Genomic DNA, 16,159 nt, shown 5'->3' with positions numbered 1-16,159 from the left:
TCAAACTTGCAATGGTGCCAGTCCTACTTGCAACTTTAAATATACAGCTATATACTAACTGCCATGTATACAGACACAGTTATAATGGTAACTTTCTTACACATTTAAAAGGCTTGCCATATACTTATTTCCTGCAGGTATGTGCTGAATGCCAATGCTGGCATAGTTTGTGGCATTTCGCTCTGTACTGGCACTGAGAAAACTTAGGAGTTATTCTTGATTCGGCAGCAGCTATGCGTGGATCCATCTTTGTTTCATATTCACTGACCACACCCTCTTAGCCTCCCCTCCCTCTGGCGCCTTGTAAGGGAGAAACAGCACAACAGTAAGAATATGGGTACAACTACACGGACGATTTCCCCTTGATTATGCCGGATCCGACTCTGTGCGCCAAAAAGCAGGCGTCAAGTCAGATGCAACGGAAAACAAGGTAAGCAACAGGAACGTCGGATGGTGTTGCAACATTTGTCCGACGCGACAGGACTGTCGAATGCAGAGGGCAGAGCGTCGGATCCGGCACAATCGCAGGGAAATCGTCCGTGTAGTTGTACCGTATGGGTGATGAGTAGCTGTATGGCAACTATGCCCAGGTGCAGAAACCCATACCAACTTAACTAGGAAATGCTACCAGCTGATAAGGTTGCCAACTTTTCTAGAAAATAATACCGTACTATATTGTATTATACTATATTTTTTTCTTTTTTTCCTGTTAATTATTTTGGCACCATTTTTACCAGCCAGACTTGTAAAATACTGACCACGTGGCAATCCTACTAGCTGATTGGTCCTTGAAAGTTACTCCACTTGGGCAAAATTGAGCATCTTATATTACATTATCCCATTAACCTGCAAACTACAATAACACCTAGTAGGGAAATAATGCAAATATATATTATGCAGCCATCTTTCCATAAGACAATGAAAAAAGGGAAAGCTAAAAAAAGAAATCAGGGCTGAGTGACCCTTAAATGCTTAAAAATAATTCAAATACCAATAATGCATTTTTACAGGACCTTATGGTTAAATCACATGATTAAAATTGAACACTGAGAAAAATAGCTTACCAAAAATAAATATTCAAAATAAATTGGACATTTTGATGTTATCATTGAAGGTCAAGTTCACCTTTAAAAATACTTTTAGTACGTTATAGACAGACCTATTCATTGCAGTTGCTCTTCATTTTTTTTCCTTTGTTTTTTGGATCATTAGCCTTCCTGTTCTTCATCTTTCTAGCCTTCAGCTTCAAATTGTTTGTTGTTGGGTTTCATTGATGCTGGCCACCAAACCATTTTATAGATCATTTTTTTAATATTGCTTATATTTGTTTTCAGGCCCTCTACTATCCGTCTGCCATCCTGACTTCTAAACTGCATGCTGGAGGCCTGGGTAATAATACCTAGAAACTCCAAGAGCTACACAAAAACAAATCATTAATATATAATAATACAAAATGAAGACCAACTGCAACTTGCATTAGAACATTGCTGTCTACATCATACTAAATTAAGGGGAACTAATATTTTAAATGACTCGGTATGCACATTTGATGTTTGGCATATCATACAGCACATACATAGTCATATCGGTCACATTGGCGCAATAATAAAGCCAATATGGTGGTTGTAAAGTGCATAAGTGAATAAAAGACTTCAACCAGAATTAGCCAGATCCTCTCTGTTTTAATGTAGAAAGACGCACAGACCTGTGTTAAACACTGGATTTTTAAAGGTTGGTGGTTTTGCCGGCATGCAAATCACCCCGCAGGTGTTCGCCACCTGGACTGAACACTGATGAAGTGATGCTATGTGAATACAAAACTGGGCACACTATAGTCACCAAATGAACTTTTGTTGGTTGGCATCTGGATGCCTTAAAGACACTGCATTTCCCATGCATGTAGCACCATTCGGTCCTTGAAGGTAAGTTATGGTGCAGTCAGGTGGAATGATAGCAGCATAGTTAAAATTGTCAGTGCTGGTCACACATAAAGGTGTTATTCTGAACCACTTACACATGGGGAAGTTGAGGTTCAAAAAAGACAAAATGGAATGTAACCAGCTCAGGCTGGAACGGATCGGTCTCCTGTGTATGTCCCATGAAGTGTATACTCCACAAATACAAGTATTAGAAATGCCCTAGGATAATCCCATGTCTTAATACGTTTCCTTGTTCAAACGGCTTCACCGTTCTCGCTCACAGAAATGGTATGTATCTTGATGGTGGGCACGTCATGGCATGAGCGAGTCTGTTGAGTGCCAACACAACAGCAGGTTCTCAGAAAAGACTTACTGCTCACTTTGGCCGAGCAACAGTTACCAAAATCTCTTGGAGCACCATACGACGTGGCCGGGCTGGACAGGGGGGTGAAATATTTCCATTCACAACCCTCATCAGACTTGGAGATCCTGTAAAACATCTCCCCCGCACCCACTGGAATTCTCACCACATTTTTGTTTTCCTCGGAACTCCGGTGCCCCGGGCTGTTCAGGAGGAAACCAGAGGAGTACTTGCTTGCAGCCTGCCTCCTGTGCGAGCAGCGAGCGTGGAGGATGTTTTGGAAGGCCTTCCGGAACTCTGGGCTGGAGCAAGGATAGATCATTGGGTTGATGCAGCTGTTAAAATAACCCAGCCAAAACGTAATCTTGAAAATAGTATCCGAGGAGTTGGCTGCGGGATAAATGGATCCTGTAAAAAAATAAAAAAAGGAAAGGCAAAGCATCACTAAACACAGTATAATACATCAGATTGTAGCTGCTGAATCATTTAGCATTGAATTTATACACAAACCCTCAGCCTTTAAAAAATTGCTGGAGATTCTTTGCTACGTATAACATTGTGACCCACCCTCCTATTCATATTACTTTGTGCTTAAGTCATATACAGTAAAACCTCGATTTTACATACCCTGATTTTATGTTTTCAGTCTTAAGAGTCAGTAGACGTAGCACAAACTTTTTTCTGTTACAAGGTTTTTCGGCTTCACTGTATTTAAATTCCAAGGAAACGCAAAGGAGATTGCCGGATAAGCCATCAGAGGATGAAGCATCAATGTGCTACACTATCACTGATACTTGGCAGGCCATTGCCCCTGGCCCTTCTGAAGTGAAAATTACATCTCTCACGTACCTGCTATAAACTTATCTTCCTTAAAACTTGTATTATTTCTCCAATAAGGTAATGCACAGCTTTGTTCCAATAGCACTGTACGATAGGGTGCTGAAATTGGCCAATAACCGGACATCCATTTCCATATGGTCAGGCAGCATGGCCAAAATCAGCCAAACTAAATATAAAATTTTGTTTACAACAGCTCCACCCGCTGGTCAGTTCTTCTGTCCGGTCTCAGAAAGATGTTCAGAAGGAAAACAGAGAACTGTTCTCATTTGCTCTGCTCATGAAAGAGATTAGAGCAATCTCTTTTCTGATCAGGACAACACCATAACAGTTGTCTGTTTCCTTCTGAGATTATATCTTTCCTAACTCTCTAAACATAGAGTCTGAGGAACTGACCAGTAGGTGGTGCTGTTGTTACAAAATTCATTATATGAGCGGTTAATAAACAGCTTAAAGGAGAAGGAAAGTTCCGAACCAGTTTATTGCCAATAGATTAGCCATGATAGTGCAATCTATAACACTATATTTATTCTGCAGAATGCTTTACCATACCTGAGTAAACAGCTCTAGAAGCTCTCTGTTTGTTAAGGATAGCAGCTGCCATGTTCACTTGGTGTGTCATCACTTCCTGTCTGAGTCTCTCCCTGCTCACTCATAGCTCTGGGCTCAGATTACAGCAGTGAGTGGAGGAGGGAGGGGAAAAAAGGGAGGGGAGAGGGAGAGAGGAGCAAATTGAGCATGCTCAAGCCCTAGCCCTGGAGGTTTATGCTGAAAACAGGAAGTCTGATACAGAAGACCATGTGTACACAATAGAAGGAAAGAAATGCTGTGTTTCTTTTTACAGAGGACTCAGAGCAGCATTACTTTGAGAGTTTACTGGTATATTTATATAGACCTTTCTGATGAAGCTTACTTAGTTCTAAACTTTCCTTCTCCTTTAATTAATGCAAATTACAAAAGTGCTTAGAAAAGCACCCTGAGCAATCAAATTCATTTTTTCAAGATTCACATATCCTTTACAAGGTGATATTTTCACATGTGTTTTAAAATGTACACAGATCTTGGTCAATTTAGGCAAATGGTTATTTGCAAATTAAGGAATAGTCACTGGTAGGGCAGGGGCTTTTTTTTGAAGGGCAGTTTATATTTAAGCCCAGCTTGAAGCAAAGTTAAGATGAGATTTGGGGTGAACATGTACTCGCTCCCTCAATATTCTTGGTTGATTCACCAATGTTTTCCTATATATCACCTTATTATGAGCCAAAGGGGCCCTGACTGAATACTGGACCACCAAGGAGTAGGGGCTTGAATGGAAAAACAGCTACTTCATTAGAATAAACATGATAAATCATACTACTGTCATTACTGGTGAGAAGTTTTAGTATACAAATACAAATCAAATCATCACATCATTCTAACGTCTGGGAAACTGATGGAGGGGGCTGAAACATTTTCTTGTGAATCTGTTAAGGGGTGTGTATCATCATGCCCCACCCCTAGAATTCATATTGAACAGAGTTGTGAGAGTTTTGCTGAGGATTCATGTTCTTGTTATTGTGTTTAACCTGCTGATGAGACAGATGAAGTTTATATATGTTGATGTCTTTGGAGAAAAGATTTAAGTAGTTGTCTTTCTACTTAATAAATGAGGCCAGTGTGTTTTGATTATCTCCTAATGCTTTGTACTAAGTACTCCCCAGGGGATACATAATCCTTTTAGCTCAGACTGGGTGTTTGTTTTCTTAGATTTGTTAATAAGAGGTTAAACAGTTGGGGTGAGATGTATAAACTGACTCACTGAGATAAAAAGATTCCCATTAAAGATGCATAGATTGTTATGGAAGTTATGCTATCTACATAAGAAGAAATTACTTTTCATCAGGTTTTTCTCCAACTTTCTCGATCTGAGAATTTAGCTATACTTTAAACAGACAGTTTCTCTGATAGGAGATTAAAAAGAGGAAATATTTGAACAGCAAATCTATCAGCCAAAATCAAAACTGCAAATGAATCCACAATACAAGCTGACATTCAAATCATCAAAGACCACAGAATCAATCTTATTGGAACAGATACAACACTTGATTTCAGTTTTTTGCATAAAACTGGATTGTGCTGAGCCAACAGTGCAGCTATGAAGTGAGCCTGGGAGCTCTGACTCCAATATTGTATACGCTGAAGAAAAAATCTGATTTAGCACATTTGCCATTTCTGTTACAACCATATTGCTACCATTATTTAAAGGGGCAACACTCTCAATCCACATCTTTTTACTATTAATATATTTAAAAAACTTTTCGGGGTTAGTCTTAGCCTCTGCCGCAATGCACTCCTCATTTCCTATCTTTGCCTTCCAGATTGTGGTTTTACAACCTTTATTATAGTGTTTATATACATTAAAGAGCATGTATAGTCTAAAATAGAATAAGGCTAGAAATGCTGTATTTTGAATACTAAATGTAAACATGAACTTACTGCACCACAAGCCTTATCAAACAAATAATTTATGCTTTCAAAGTTGGCTACAGGGGGTCACCATCTTGTAACTTTTTTAAACATCTTTGCAAGACTAAGACTGTGCACATGCTCAGTGTGTACTGGGCTGCTTAGGGATCATCATAAACAAAGCTGCTTGAGTTCTGCATGGCTGGTAAGTAAGGTGGGGGCTCCCCCTGCTGTTCATAAATATGATTGTTTCCCTGCTCAGCAGTTAGGGACCGTCTGACAATTCCTATCCACAGCAGTAAATGAAGGGAGAATTTCACTGCATACAGTCAGGTTTCTTTTAAAAACGGTACACATTTTTTAATTAAAGTATATTGGAGATAGGTTTCTTTTTCATTAAAGAAAGTAAAAATGGGATTTTATTGTTTTGCCTTTACATGCCCTTTAAATGCAGCTTCTGTCTTAAGGTAATACATTGAGAGCAGTAATGATTTAATATCATTTTAAATGACAACCATTTCTGTTCTGGGTTTTTAGTTGAAAACATAATGCCCCAATCACGGGTGTCCGCAAAGGGGAGGCATCTTCAGCAAGTTCCAGGACATTGTTTTTAAATTTGATTTCCGACAACACAAAATGTTTTTTAAACTTCCTACCCCAAAGCAAGCCTTAATCATCTTTTACTCGCACAGTGATATTGTAAGGGACAGACCGTGTCGGCAGCTTATTGGCCCGTGTATGGGGCCCCCCGACGGGCTTCACCGATCGAGATCTGGCCGAAAGTCGAGGCCGATGCAGTAGGGATGTTCTGCCCTTTTCCCTTACTGATGCCTGGCAAGTTCTCATATAAGCAAATAAAAGGCACTAACATACCAGGGGTCATTTATAAAGTGTGTGCATATTTATAAACATACGGTTATTTTCCGCATGTTCTCCCCTAAACACTTGGAAATATTGTACTGCTGTGCAATCTGTGAAGGAATTTTTTGTGCATTGTGCACTAGTATTCGCAAATGTGTTTTATAAGTGTGGCCATTTTTGCGAATATGAATTCACAATTTAACCATAAACATTCACAATTTGTGATTATGCCATATTGAAGAGGCTCTTCAGGACAATCACAGTGCTAATGACAACTCATAATTGTGTTTGAATATTAAATGAACCAATCTTGTCTCGTGCGAATCATTCTGCGATGTGCACAGTTTATAAACGAGCCCCACTGACTGTGATCTGCTGCTGAATCAGACCCGCTGATGAATAGGAAGGGTCAGGCAATTCCACTGCTAAATCATCATGACTTAAACATTCTTACATAAATAAGCTGAATACCCACTGGCTAATATTTCTGCGCTGTTAATATTTTACACTTTGTGCTATTGTTTTCCTTCTGTTTCTTCCCATTTTGATTCTCTCCTGTGAATGGAACATAAATTCTACAGGTTTCTTATGAAATATCAGGCAACATCCATAAAAACACAGATTTTTCAGTGAAGGATACATACAGAGCAATCTATGTCTGTATAATGTCATAGTGGTTTATGTATAGTTCAGGTGAACTTTTAGCATTTATCTTGGGATGAGCCAGAAATAGTTCTACATAGTAAAACTGAATGACTTGGCTATAAATATGGCACAAAAATGAAGCGTGTGATTGAACAGAAAGGGAAAGCGTTCCAGTTGCTGTTTAGGGAAAAGGAACTGGATTAACATAAAGAAGATGGAAAGGAAAGCGATATGATACAATAAGGAAGTTTGGTCCACGTGTGTTTAGCTTTCAGAGGGTTTGGGCTACAGGGCCTGTGCCTCTGGTTTTTCAGGTGCTCAAATATGGAAAGAAAAATCACAGGAAAGGGATTAAAGCTGGTTCTCAGTCATGTATATGAATATTTTTATTTACATAACGCTATTTGTATAAGCGACAGACAGAGGGAACAAGAATTGGAATAATATATATATATATATATAGACAAATACAAGATTCCTCTGCACTCAACCCATTATCAATATATTTAAGACAGAGACATTTTGTGCATACTGCTACTGAAAAATGCCTTACCCTTTAAACAAAACAGGGATTGTTTGTCCATATATTGCAATATATTTAAGCTGGCCAACTACGTCAAAGTCATCCCATATCTGGCCAGTCCTATGCTCAATTTTCATTTGATTCATTAAGAATTCTATGGTTTCATTATACATTTTATAAAAGGGACGAATACGTTTTACCTGCAACTTACTAGCTGCTTTCAAAGTAAAACTCCCAAACTTGGCTGCCCTTTTATTAGACACCAGTGGGATCACCTGACTATAGTTGGAGGGGGTGGGAGCTACAACATAGAGCTGGTCACTGCTCTTGTAGAACTATAACAAACAAGGGAAAGTTGTGCTCACCACTAGTTTTTAAAATCATTAGGCGGGGGTGCAATGAGGGTGTGACCACAAAATACATATAGACAAATACAAGATTCCTCTGCACTCAACCCATTATCAATATATTTAAGACAGAGACATTTTGTGCATACTGCTACTGAAAAATGCCTTACCCTTTAAACAAAACAGGGATTGTTTGTCCATATATTGCAATATATTTAAGCTGGCCAACTACGTCAAAGTCATCCCATATATATATATATAGTTACAGAGATTAAACAGCGCATGCACATATAACGATCTCTGTAAAATATGACTATGTAGATTTCCATTCATCCAGGTCATGGTATATCTAGTATAGGTAAATCTAAAACCAACTGGACTTGCTGAATAATCATTGAAGACGTTTCACTACTCATCCGAGCAGCTTCTTCAGTTCAACTGACTGGTGTGGAAGTCCTCGGCATAGTCTTGCCGTGTAGAGTTCGAGACAAAACAACTGCTCACCAAACTAATGGCTCAGCATAGGAGGGAGAACTCTACAGGGCAAGACTCGGCTGTCTTCCTACACCTAAAAGACAAGGGACACTCCTTTGAAGATAGCAAGGTCCAAATCTTGGATAAAGAAGGCCGCTGGTTTGAACGAGGCGTGAAAGAGGCGATTCATGTCAAGGTGGAGAAACCATCCCTGAACAGAGGCGGGGGCCTTCGACACCACCTGTCTGCTACATACAATGCTGTTCTAACATCTGTACCCCGGCGGATTCAGAACAATTCACGTATCCATTTATGCAACTTTCACAAGTAACACCTGTATCTAGGAGTTGCATGACACATTGGATAATCCTATCACAGTAACTACACAGAATCAACACCTCTGTGAATTTCTTCAAATGTCACCTCTATGAAGAGTTACAATGTGCCATTGTGATTGGATTAGTGGAACAGTTTATATGCCGAGAATTTCCCACACCAGTCAATTGAACTGAAGAAGCTGCTCGGATGAGTAGCGAAACGTCTTTAATGATTACTCAGCAAGTCCAGTTGATTTAGATTTACCTATACTAGATAATCTCTGGGATGCCAGGGGATGGGATGCCAGGGGCCCACCAGAAAACCTTAGACTGTTTGCCCACTTCCCAAACTATTATTCCAACTCTCCCCACTCAACCTCTTTATTCTCCTAGTCTTTTATATCTACCTACTATTATATTCCATTATAATGCATTTTTTCCCATTAAGAAATAGGAAAGAACCATGAAATAGGCCAAATGTTTAGCAGCATGAGGCCCACTGACACCTGGGCACACCGGGAATTTTCCTGGTATCCCAGAGGGCCAGTCCAACACTGGTTATTGTTCATTTATTAAAATAAGAGCTACACTGCACAAGTACAGTTGCCATTAGCAACCAATATGCCATATGGTTTGTTCAGGGTACGACTAGTTAAAGGGACAGTGTACACCCCATTTCAAACTGAACTCAATGAATAAGGCTTGTGCTGAACATACATTTTGCCTATTGTTTTAATTAAGAAAGTGATAAGGGGTGATATAATAGCTATGTATAAATATATAGGGGGATCATATAATAATCTCTCTAATGCTTTATTTACTAGTAGGTCTTTCCAGCTGACACAAGGTCACCCATTCCGATTAGAAGAAAGGAGGTTCCGCCTAAATATTCGGAAGGGTTTTTTTACAGTGAGAGCTGTGAAGATGCGGAATTCTCTCCCTGAATCAGTTGTACAGGCTGATACATTAGATAGCTTTAAGAAGGGGTTGGATGGCTTTTTAGCAAGTGAGGGAATACAGGGTTATGGGAGATAGCTCATAGTACAAGTTGATCCAGGGACTAGTCCCATTGCCATTTTGGAGTCAGGAAGGAATTTTTTCCCCCTCTGAGGCAAATTGGAGGCTTCAGATGGGGTTTTTTTGCCTTCCTCTGGATCAACTGGCAGTTAGGCAGGTTAAAAAAAGTTAACAGGTTGAACTTGATGGACGTGTGTCTTTTTTCATTCTAACTTACTATGTTACTATGTAAATAGCTAGATTTTTGTCATTCACCGAAATGCATTGAAATCTACGGCCGACAAATTTTTGACCATTATAGAGTCCATGGCGTCATTTTTGCAATTTCACTCATCACCACTAACAATACCAGTCCACTGAGAAATCTATGATAATAGTTTGTCTCTTTTATCATTTTACACAAGCATTAATAGAGTCCTGTTATTGTCTAAGAGCTAATGCATCCACAACATATGATAATGAGCCATTCAAGGTAAAGGGTAATTGATGCTGCTTTGGCTTGAGGGACAGCAGCTCTGATCCTGTGAATATATATAGAAGACAGGACTGTGGGAGAATGCCAAAAAGGAATCAATTAGCAGTAATAAAGGAAAGCATCAATTTCCAAGTCTACACACTATTGAATAACTGACCTGAGGCAAATGTAAATATCTTTTATTCTGATGACAATATTTGACTTACCAATACCATATGGGTACGTGAATAAAGGGGAAACCTGAACACTGCTTGCTCAAGCACACTTTACTCAGTCACTGCTGGACTATAAATCCCATTAAACTTTAATCAGGGGTTAAACCATTCTGGGAACTGTAGCAACATCAGGGTTTATAATAAAACTTTTCCCCAGCTCTCCAGAGTCAGAGAGACCATTGATGCAAAGACATAACTACTGCCCCACTTGCACTCAGTTCCCTACCTTGCTTGTACCCACGAGAAAGCAAATACAGGTATGGGACCTGTTATCCAGAATGCTTGGGACCTGGGGTTTTCCGGATCTTTCTGTAATTTGGATCTTCATACCCTAAGTCTACTAGACAATCATGTAAACATTAAATAACCCCAATAGGATTCATTATATCCCAAAATGATTCATTGTATCTTAGTTTGGATCAAGTACAATCTACTGTTTTATTATTACAGAGAAAATGGAAATCATTTCTAAAAATTTGGATTATTTGGATAAAATGGAGTCTATGGGAGACGGCCTTTCCATAATTCTGAGCTTTCTGGATAATGGTTTCCGGATAATGGATCCCATACTTGTACTGTGCTTTCTTTTTTTTTTAGAAGATTGCACTGACGTATCCCCAGTGGACCCACAATGGGGGGACCAAGGTGCAGTTTTTTTAAAAAAAATCCTGGCCACAGTGTTGTTTTTAACTTTTACAGAGGGAAAGCCCTGACCACCAATGTTGTTTTTACTTAAATGGGGGACCCTGGCACGCCCGGATTTACAAACGGCGTGCCCCTAGGCCATCTCCGCTCATTGCTCCCCCCATATGCCTCCCCCTCTCTGTCTGTGTCCCCTTCCGCCTCTGCTTCCCCGTCTGCTCTCTCTTCCCTTTCTTTCCCTTCCCCCCCGTCTGCATCACCCTCCCCCTCCGCGTCACCCTCCCCTTCCTGTCCGCGTTGTCCTCCCCATCCACTTCTGCCTGCACATGTATACGCATATGCGCAACTTACTGCGGCAAGCAGCCCCTGAAATTCTGCCGCCCTAGGCCCAATCCTTTGTAGCCTTGCCACAAATCCACGCCTGGACCCTGGCCACCAATGGTTTTTTATCTTGGGGGGGCTGGCCACCATTTTTTTTTACTTGGGGGGAGGGGGGCTGGACAATCTATGCATTTTACACTCTCACCATGTCATTGTAAATCACATAAAGAAGAGCAAGAGTCCTAATACTGCTTAGGCAGTCGAAGGCACCTGTAAAAGGAAATTTAAAATAAATGCACACTGACATTTACGTGATTATTATATGTGTATTAGAAAATATAACTGAATATAAACACGATGAAAGAAACTATTTACACACAAAACAGAACAATAGATCCCTTTTAAAGGTTTACTTCCCCTTTAATAAAGACACCTACTATTTGCTAAATTCTTGAAACTGTATTGTACTTTATATATTGTCGGGGCCTGGGGTAGACAGTTTCAGATTGATTTAGTGTAGTTTCCCTATAAAAGAACTTCAATTTATTTTAGACTTTTATGTAATAACCTGCAAAATGAGGGATTGGTAGGAAAACATCTGCCTGAGGAACCTTCCAGCTTTCCAAATGAGTCACGAGTTCTTGTAAAATTCATTCTGTGTTTTTGGGGGACTGGGAGATAAGAGGGTGTGGGTGAAATTGTGTAGCAGCTTCTAAATCTTTCACACGAAATGAGATTCAAATTGAATAAGTTGAAGAGGAACAGTTAAATAATTTCGTTTTAAGGCCTTTGATTGGAAAATAAAAGAGTTTATTGAAAAGCGCCTGCCATGCTCTTGTCTGTCTCCTTTTGTGATTCTAAACATCTTTACAGATCGTTCTGTAACAGCCAGCCTATGGGTGCCCACACAGACAGGGTTTTATAGAACTGCCTCCTATTGTCTATAAAGTACAGACATTTTGTACAAATACAATTAGACACATATATATAAATATACACCCAGGAAGAGATTAAGGTATTATCTGCCTTAAAATATAAGGATATTATGAGTCATTGAGGAGTTCCATGCCCATATAAAGGCTGAAGGCTAAGTGCTTTTATACAGGTCATGGAACTTTGAGGTGACTTCTAATATCCTCTTATTTTATAACAAGGAACTTTATTTGTTATAATACACAAGTAGTTATAATGTGTCATGTGACACAAATTACATCAGTAAGTACCGATTATAACTGATGACATCACTAAGCACAGTGTATAATAATATAGTGTACAGAATATTCTTGGCTCTTGTTTTTTAAAGGGGAAGGAAACCTAGTCGGCGCATATCCCCCACCCCCCTCCCGTTTGTTGCCCACCCTCCCTCCTCCCCCCTGGCCTACCCGTCCCACTGGGCAAATGCCCAGTTACTTACCCTTCTGCGCCGGTCCAGTCCAGGGAGTTCACCGACGACATCTTCTTCCACGCGATCTTCTTCCTGCTGTGAGCGGCGTTTTGGCGCATGCGCAGTAGGATAATTTCGCCGGTATGGATCTACTGCGCATGCGCCAAAAGTCACGCGCATGCGCAGTAGATCGTACCGGCGAAATGATCCTACTGCGCATGCGCCGTTCAAAGCAGGAAGAAGATCGCGTGGAAGAAGATGTCGTCTGTGAACTCCCTGGACTGGACCTGCGCAGAAGGGTAAGTAACAAGTTAGGGGCATTTGCCCAGCGGGACGGGTAGGCCAGGGGGGAGGAGGGAGAGTGGGCAACAAACGGGAGGGGGGTGGGGGGTTTGCGCCGACTAGGTTTCCTTCCCCTTTAAGGATATTCTATATCAAGGATAAATTCCAATACTATATAAAGGTATCAGGTTGTTCGTAGAGATGGGGTTGAAATTATTCGGAAGGCGCAAATTCGCTGTGAATTTCCGCAGCGTATTCACACCGGCGACGATTAACACAATTCTCTTTTTTCCCTTCGGTAATGTATGGAGGACCTGCCCAGTGGCCACTCATTGTTGCTCCCTAGGCAGACGCCTCTTCTGCCAACACCTAGTTCTGACCCTAGCGTATGCGTGATTCAGTTAATACTGGACTGGCATCACATGTGCCAATAAGTTCAGCGTCGGCGCATTCTTAGCTAAGATATCTGCTGAGATAGAAGATGGTGCCCTTGAGCCCGCTGCCCTGCTCTTCATTGATAGGTCAACGTTACATCCCAGGACGCCTTTTCAAGTAATAGACTGTGTGGGGGGAAGCGGGGGGAGCTCAGTGCATGGCGGATTTTCCCTTTATGGGGGTTTTATTAAAGAATATACAAAGCCATGCTTTTAAATAAAATAATTCACTGATACAGTGCAACCTCAATTTTACATCCACTCATGTTTTGGTTTTTCTGTATTTTACACCAGTTTAAAACGCATAATGCATATTACAATTTCCAGGATTTTACACCATTTTTTTTTTGGTTTCCCGAAAAACAACAAAAGTGGCTTCTGTTGTATATCAATTAGCTATTTAAAAAATGTGTAAAAACTAGGATATTAAAACATCAAAGCAAATACATACATTAATAGAATACATTAAAACTGGTGAACTATAAAAAAAGTTTCAATGGGGTGTTCTCTCTCTTCCACGATCGGCATATTGTCCTCAGCGATGAAGGTCAGGTACCTTGGGCAGCAGCAGACATAAATATAGCACTGGTGACATACTGAAATCACACGTCTGAATAGGACTCCATGTTATTATTATATTATAGGCGACAGGCCCAGGGGATATGTGTGTGTGTGTGTGTGGGGGTTCCCTAATGTGGTAGCTCCAGTGAACCCTAGAACCCCTAGTCTGGCATTTTAGAGAATAACTCATAATAATATGTCCAAAATGAATGGCCGCAGGCAGCTTTGATTTGATCAAAGATTATTTTGTCTGTTTTCCTTGTTGTCCATGTAATATTAAAGGTCTTCACCAACATTTTTGAAGGTATTAATTTTTCTGTTTCTATTTCTGTTCATCTTCTTTCACATAAGTAACCTTGCCAGGACAATGCTGATCTACGTTTTTTTATAGACATTGAAGATTCTTTGTAGGAACAAGTATGTGATCCCTTAGCCATAATCCCATTATCCAGAAAGCTCCAAATTATGGGAAGGCTATCTCCCATAGAGTCCATTTTAAGCCAATAATTCTATTTTTTTTTAAATGATTGCTCTGTAATAATAAAACGAAACCTCGTAATTGAGCTACATGAATCCATAATGGTGGCAAAACAATTCTATGGGGGTTATTTCATGTTTAATGATTTTTAACAAGACTAAAGTCATGGAAATACAAAATAATAGAAAGATCCCATATCCAGAGATCCCCAGGTCCCCAGCATTCTGGATAATAGATCTTATAACTGTATTTTTGTGTGGTTCTACTTACTGCCAGTCTGAGTATTATATTATTGTATTGTTGAATTGATTCGAAGAGGAAGAATCTGTAAACGTACAGTAGTTCATTCCTGTTTCTTCATATGTAGCTGTAGCATGCGACATAGAGGTTATAATGAATGTTTGCTTTGCACTTGTATTAAAATATACTTATTTACGCAGTAAAATAATATATTCATGCCTGCAGCTGCTGCTGTTTAAATAAACCGGCAGTTATTGCAAACAGTTTGAGCGGACAGTAATATTCTACAACTTATATCTTCATTTGTATTTCTTCAGGCAAAAGGAAAATAATGGAAACTCTGCATGAGACCCTGGCCTAATATATACCTATTTATAAAGCAAATATCCTGTACCTGTCAGGCCTCTGTAGGTGTCCGTTCTCATTAAGAAAATGAAATAGGAGTAATATATAGTATTGTCTATCTACTGCACATAACATTTCAATGTAAATGATTCAAGCATTTTAGCAGGGCATTATAACAGATATGTGACTTTATTCCAGTAAATAGTAAATTGAAGTGCTTTTTTCCTTTCTTTTCCAGGCAGAAAATATACTATTTTTCAGATGAGATTAATAAAAGGCCACTTCTGGATTTAGAATACAAAACATGATTTGCAGTTTATTGGAGGCACAGTGAAACAATATTTTTACATTTGCCCATAAATGATTCCTTCGTGAGCCAGATAAAATATTCTGTTGTTTTTTTTTTTTTAAATAATACTCTGGCCTCCATGGATGTAGGGGATTTATAGGAGGGCGACGTTAGTAAACTGTTCTGTATCCCACTGGAATTCCCTTGGGTGCAAAGCTCTAAGCTATATCATTAAATACAAAAGTGCTACTGTATGTCCTTCATTTACATTCCTCACATGTAACACAACCTACTGCACTTCTACTTTCTGCCACACCCTTCACTGTCTAGTTGAGGATCATTCATGGTGCATATGTGGCTCCATTGCTCTCCCCCCCCCAATGTTCTTGACTATACTATATACTCCCAGCTACATTTGTTTGCTCCTGCTCTTTCAGCACTGACAAAGCTTTGCACAGCACTGCCATGAAGCAGGCACCACCTATCCAGGAAAAAAAATTGTGACATTCCATCGGCATGCCATATACTACCATTAAATTCCTGTTGATCTCTGCATAAGATCAACCTTATCGGAGCTGTACCAGGTATGCTGGTAGAATTAAAGGAACAGTAACACCAAAAAAATAAAAGTGTTTTAAAGGAATGATAATGTAATGTAGTGTTGCCCTCCACTGGTAAAACTGGTGTATTTGCTTCAGAAACACCACTGTAGTTTATATAAACAAGCTGCTCTGTAGCCATGGAGGG

At 39.8% G+C, this 16,159-nt stretch overlaps 2 protein-coding genes across 2 annotated transcripts in view; one reads left to right on the top strand and one right to left on the bottom strand.

Annotated features, from left to right (window-relative positions):
• LOC108712299 (fumarylacetoacetase) overlaps positions 1–1,403 on the top strand; it is a 42,242-nt gene extending 40,839 nt beyond the window's left edge. The window contains exon 10 of the mRNA XM_018254547.2: positions 1,335–1,403. Coding sequence (XP_018110036.1) covers positions 1,335–1,403 — 69 coding nt within the window. The remainder of the gene's footprint in view (positions 1–1,334) is intronic.
• Positions 1,404–1,575: 172 nt separating this feature from the next.
• The window catches only part of adra1a.S (adrenoceptor alpha 1A S homeolog), a 61,045-nt gene continuing 46,461 nt past the window's right edge, over positions 1,576–16,159 (bottom strand). Inside the window, exon 3 of the mRNA XM_018255209.2 lies at positions 1,576–2,688. Within this exon, the coding sequence (XP_018110698.1) occupies positions 2,174–2,688 (515 nt within the window). The 3' untranslated portion in view covers positions 1,576–2,173. The remainder of the gene's footprint in view (positions 2,689–16,159) is intronic.

This window comes from Xenopus laevis, chromosome 3S, assembly GCF_017654675.1.
Source record: "Xenopus laevis strain J_2021 chromosome 3S, Xenopus_laevis_v10.1, whole genome shotgun sequence".
Classification (NCBI taxonomy): Eukaryota; Metazoa; Chordata; class Amphibia; order Anura; family Pipidae; genus Xenopus; species Xenopus laevis.
This window is presented reverse-complemented; position numbering and strand designations above follow the sequence as displayed.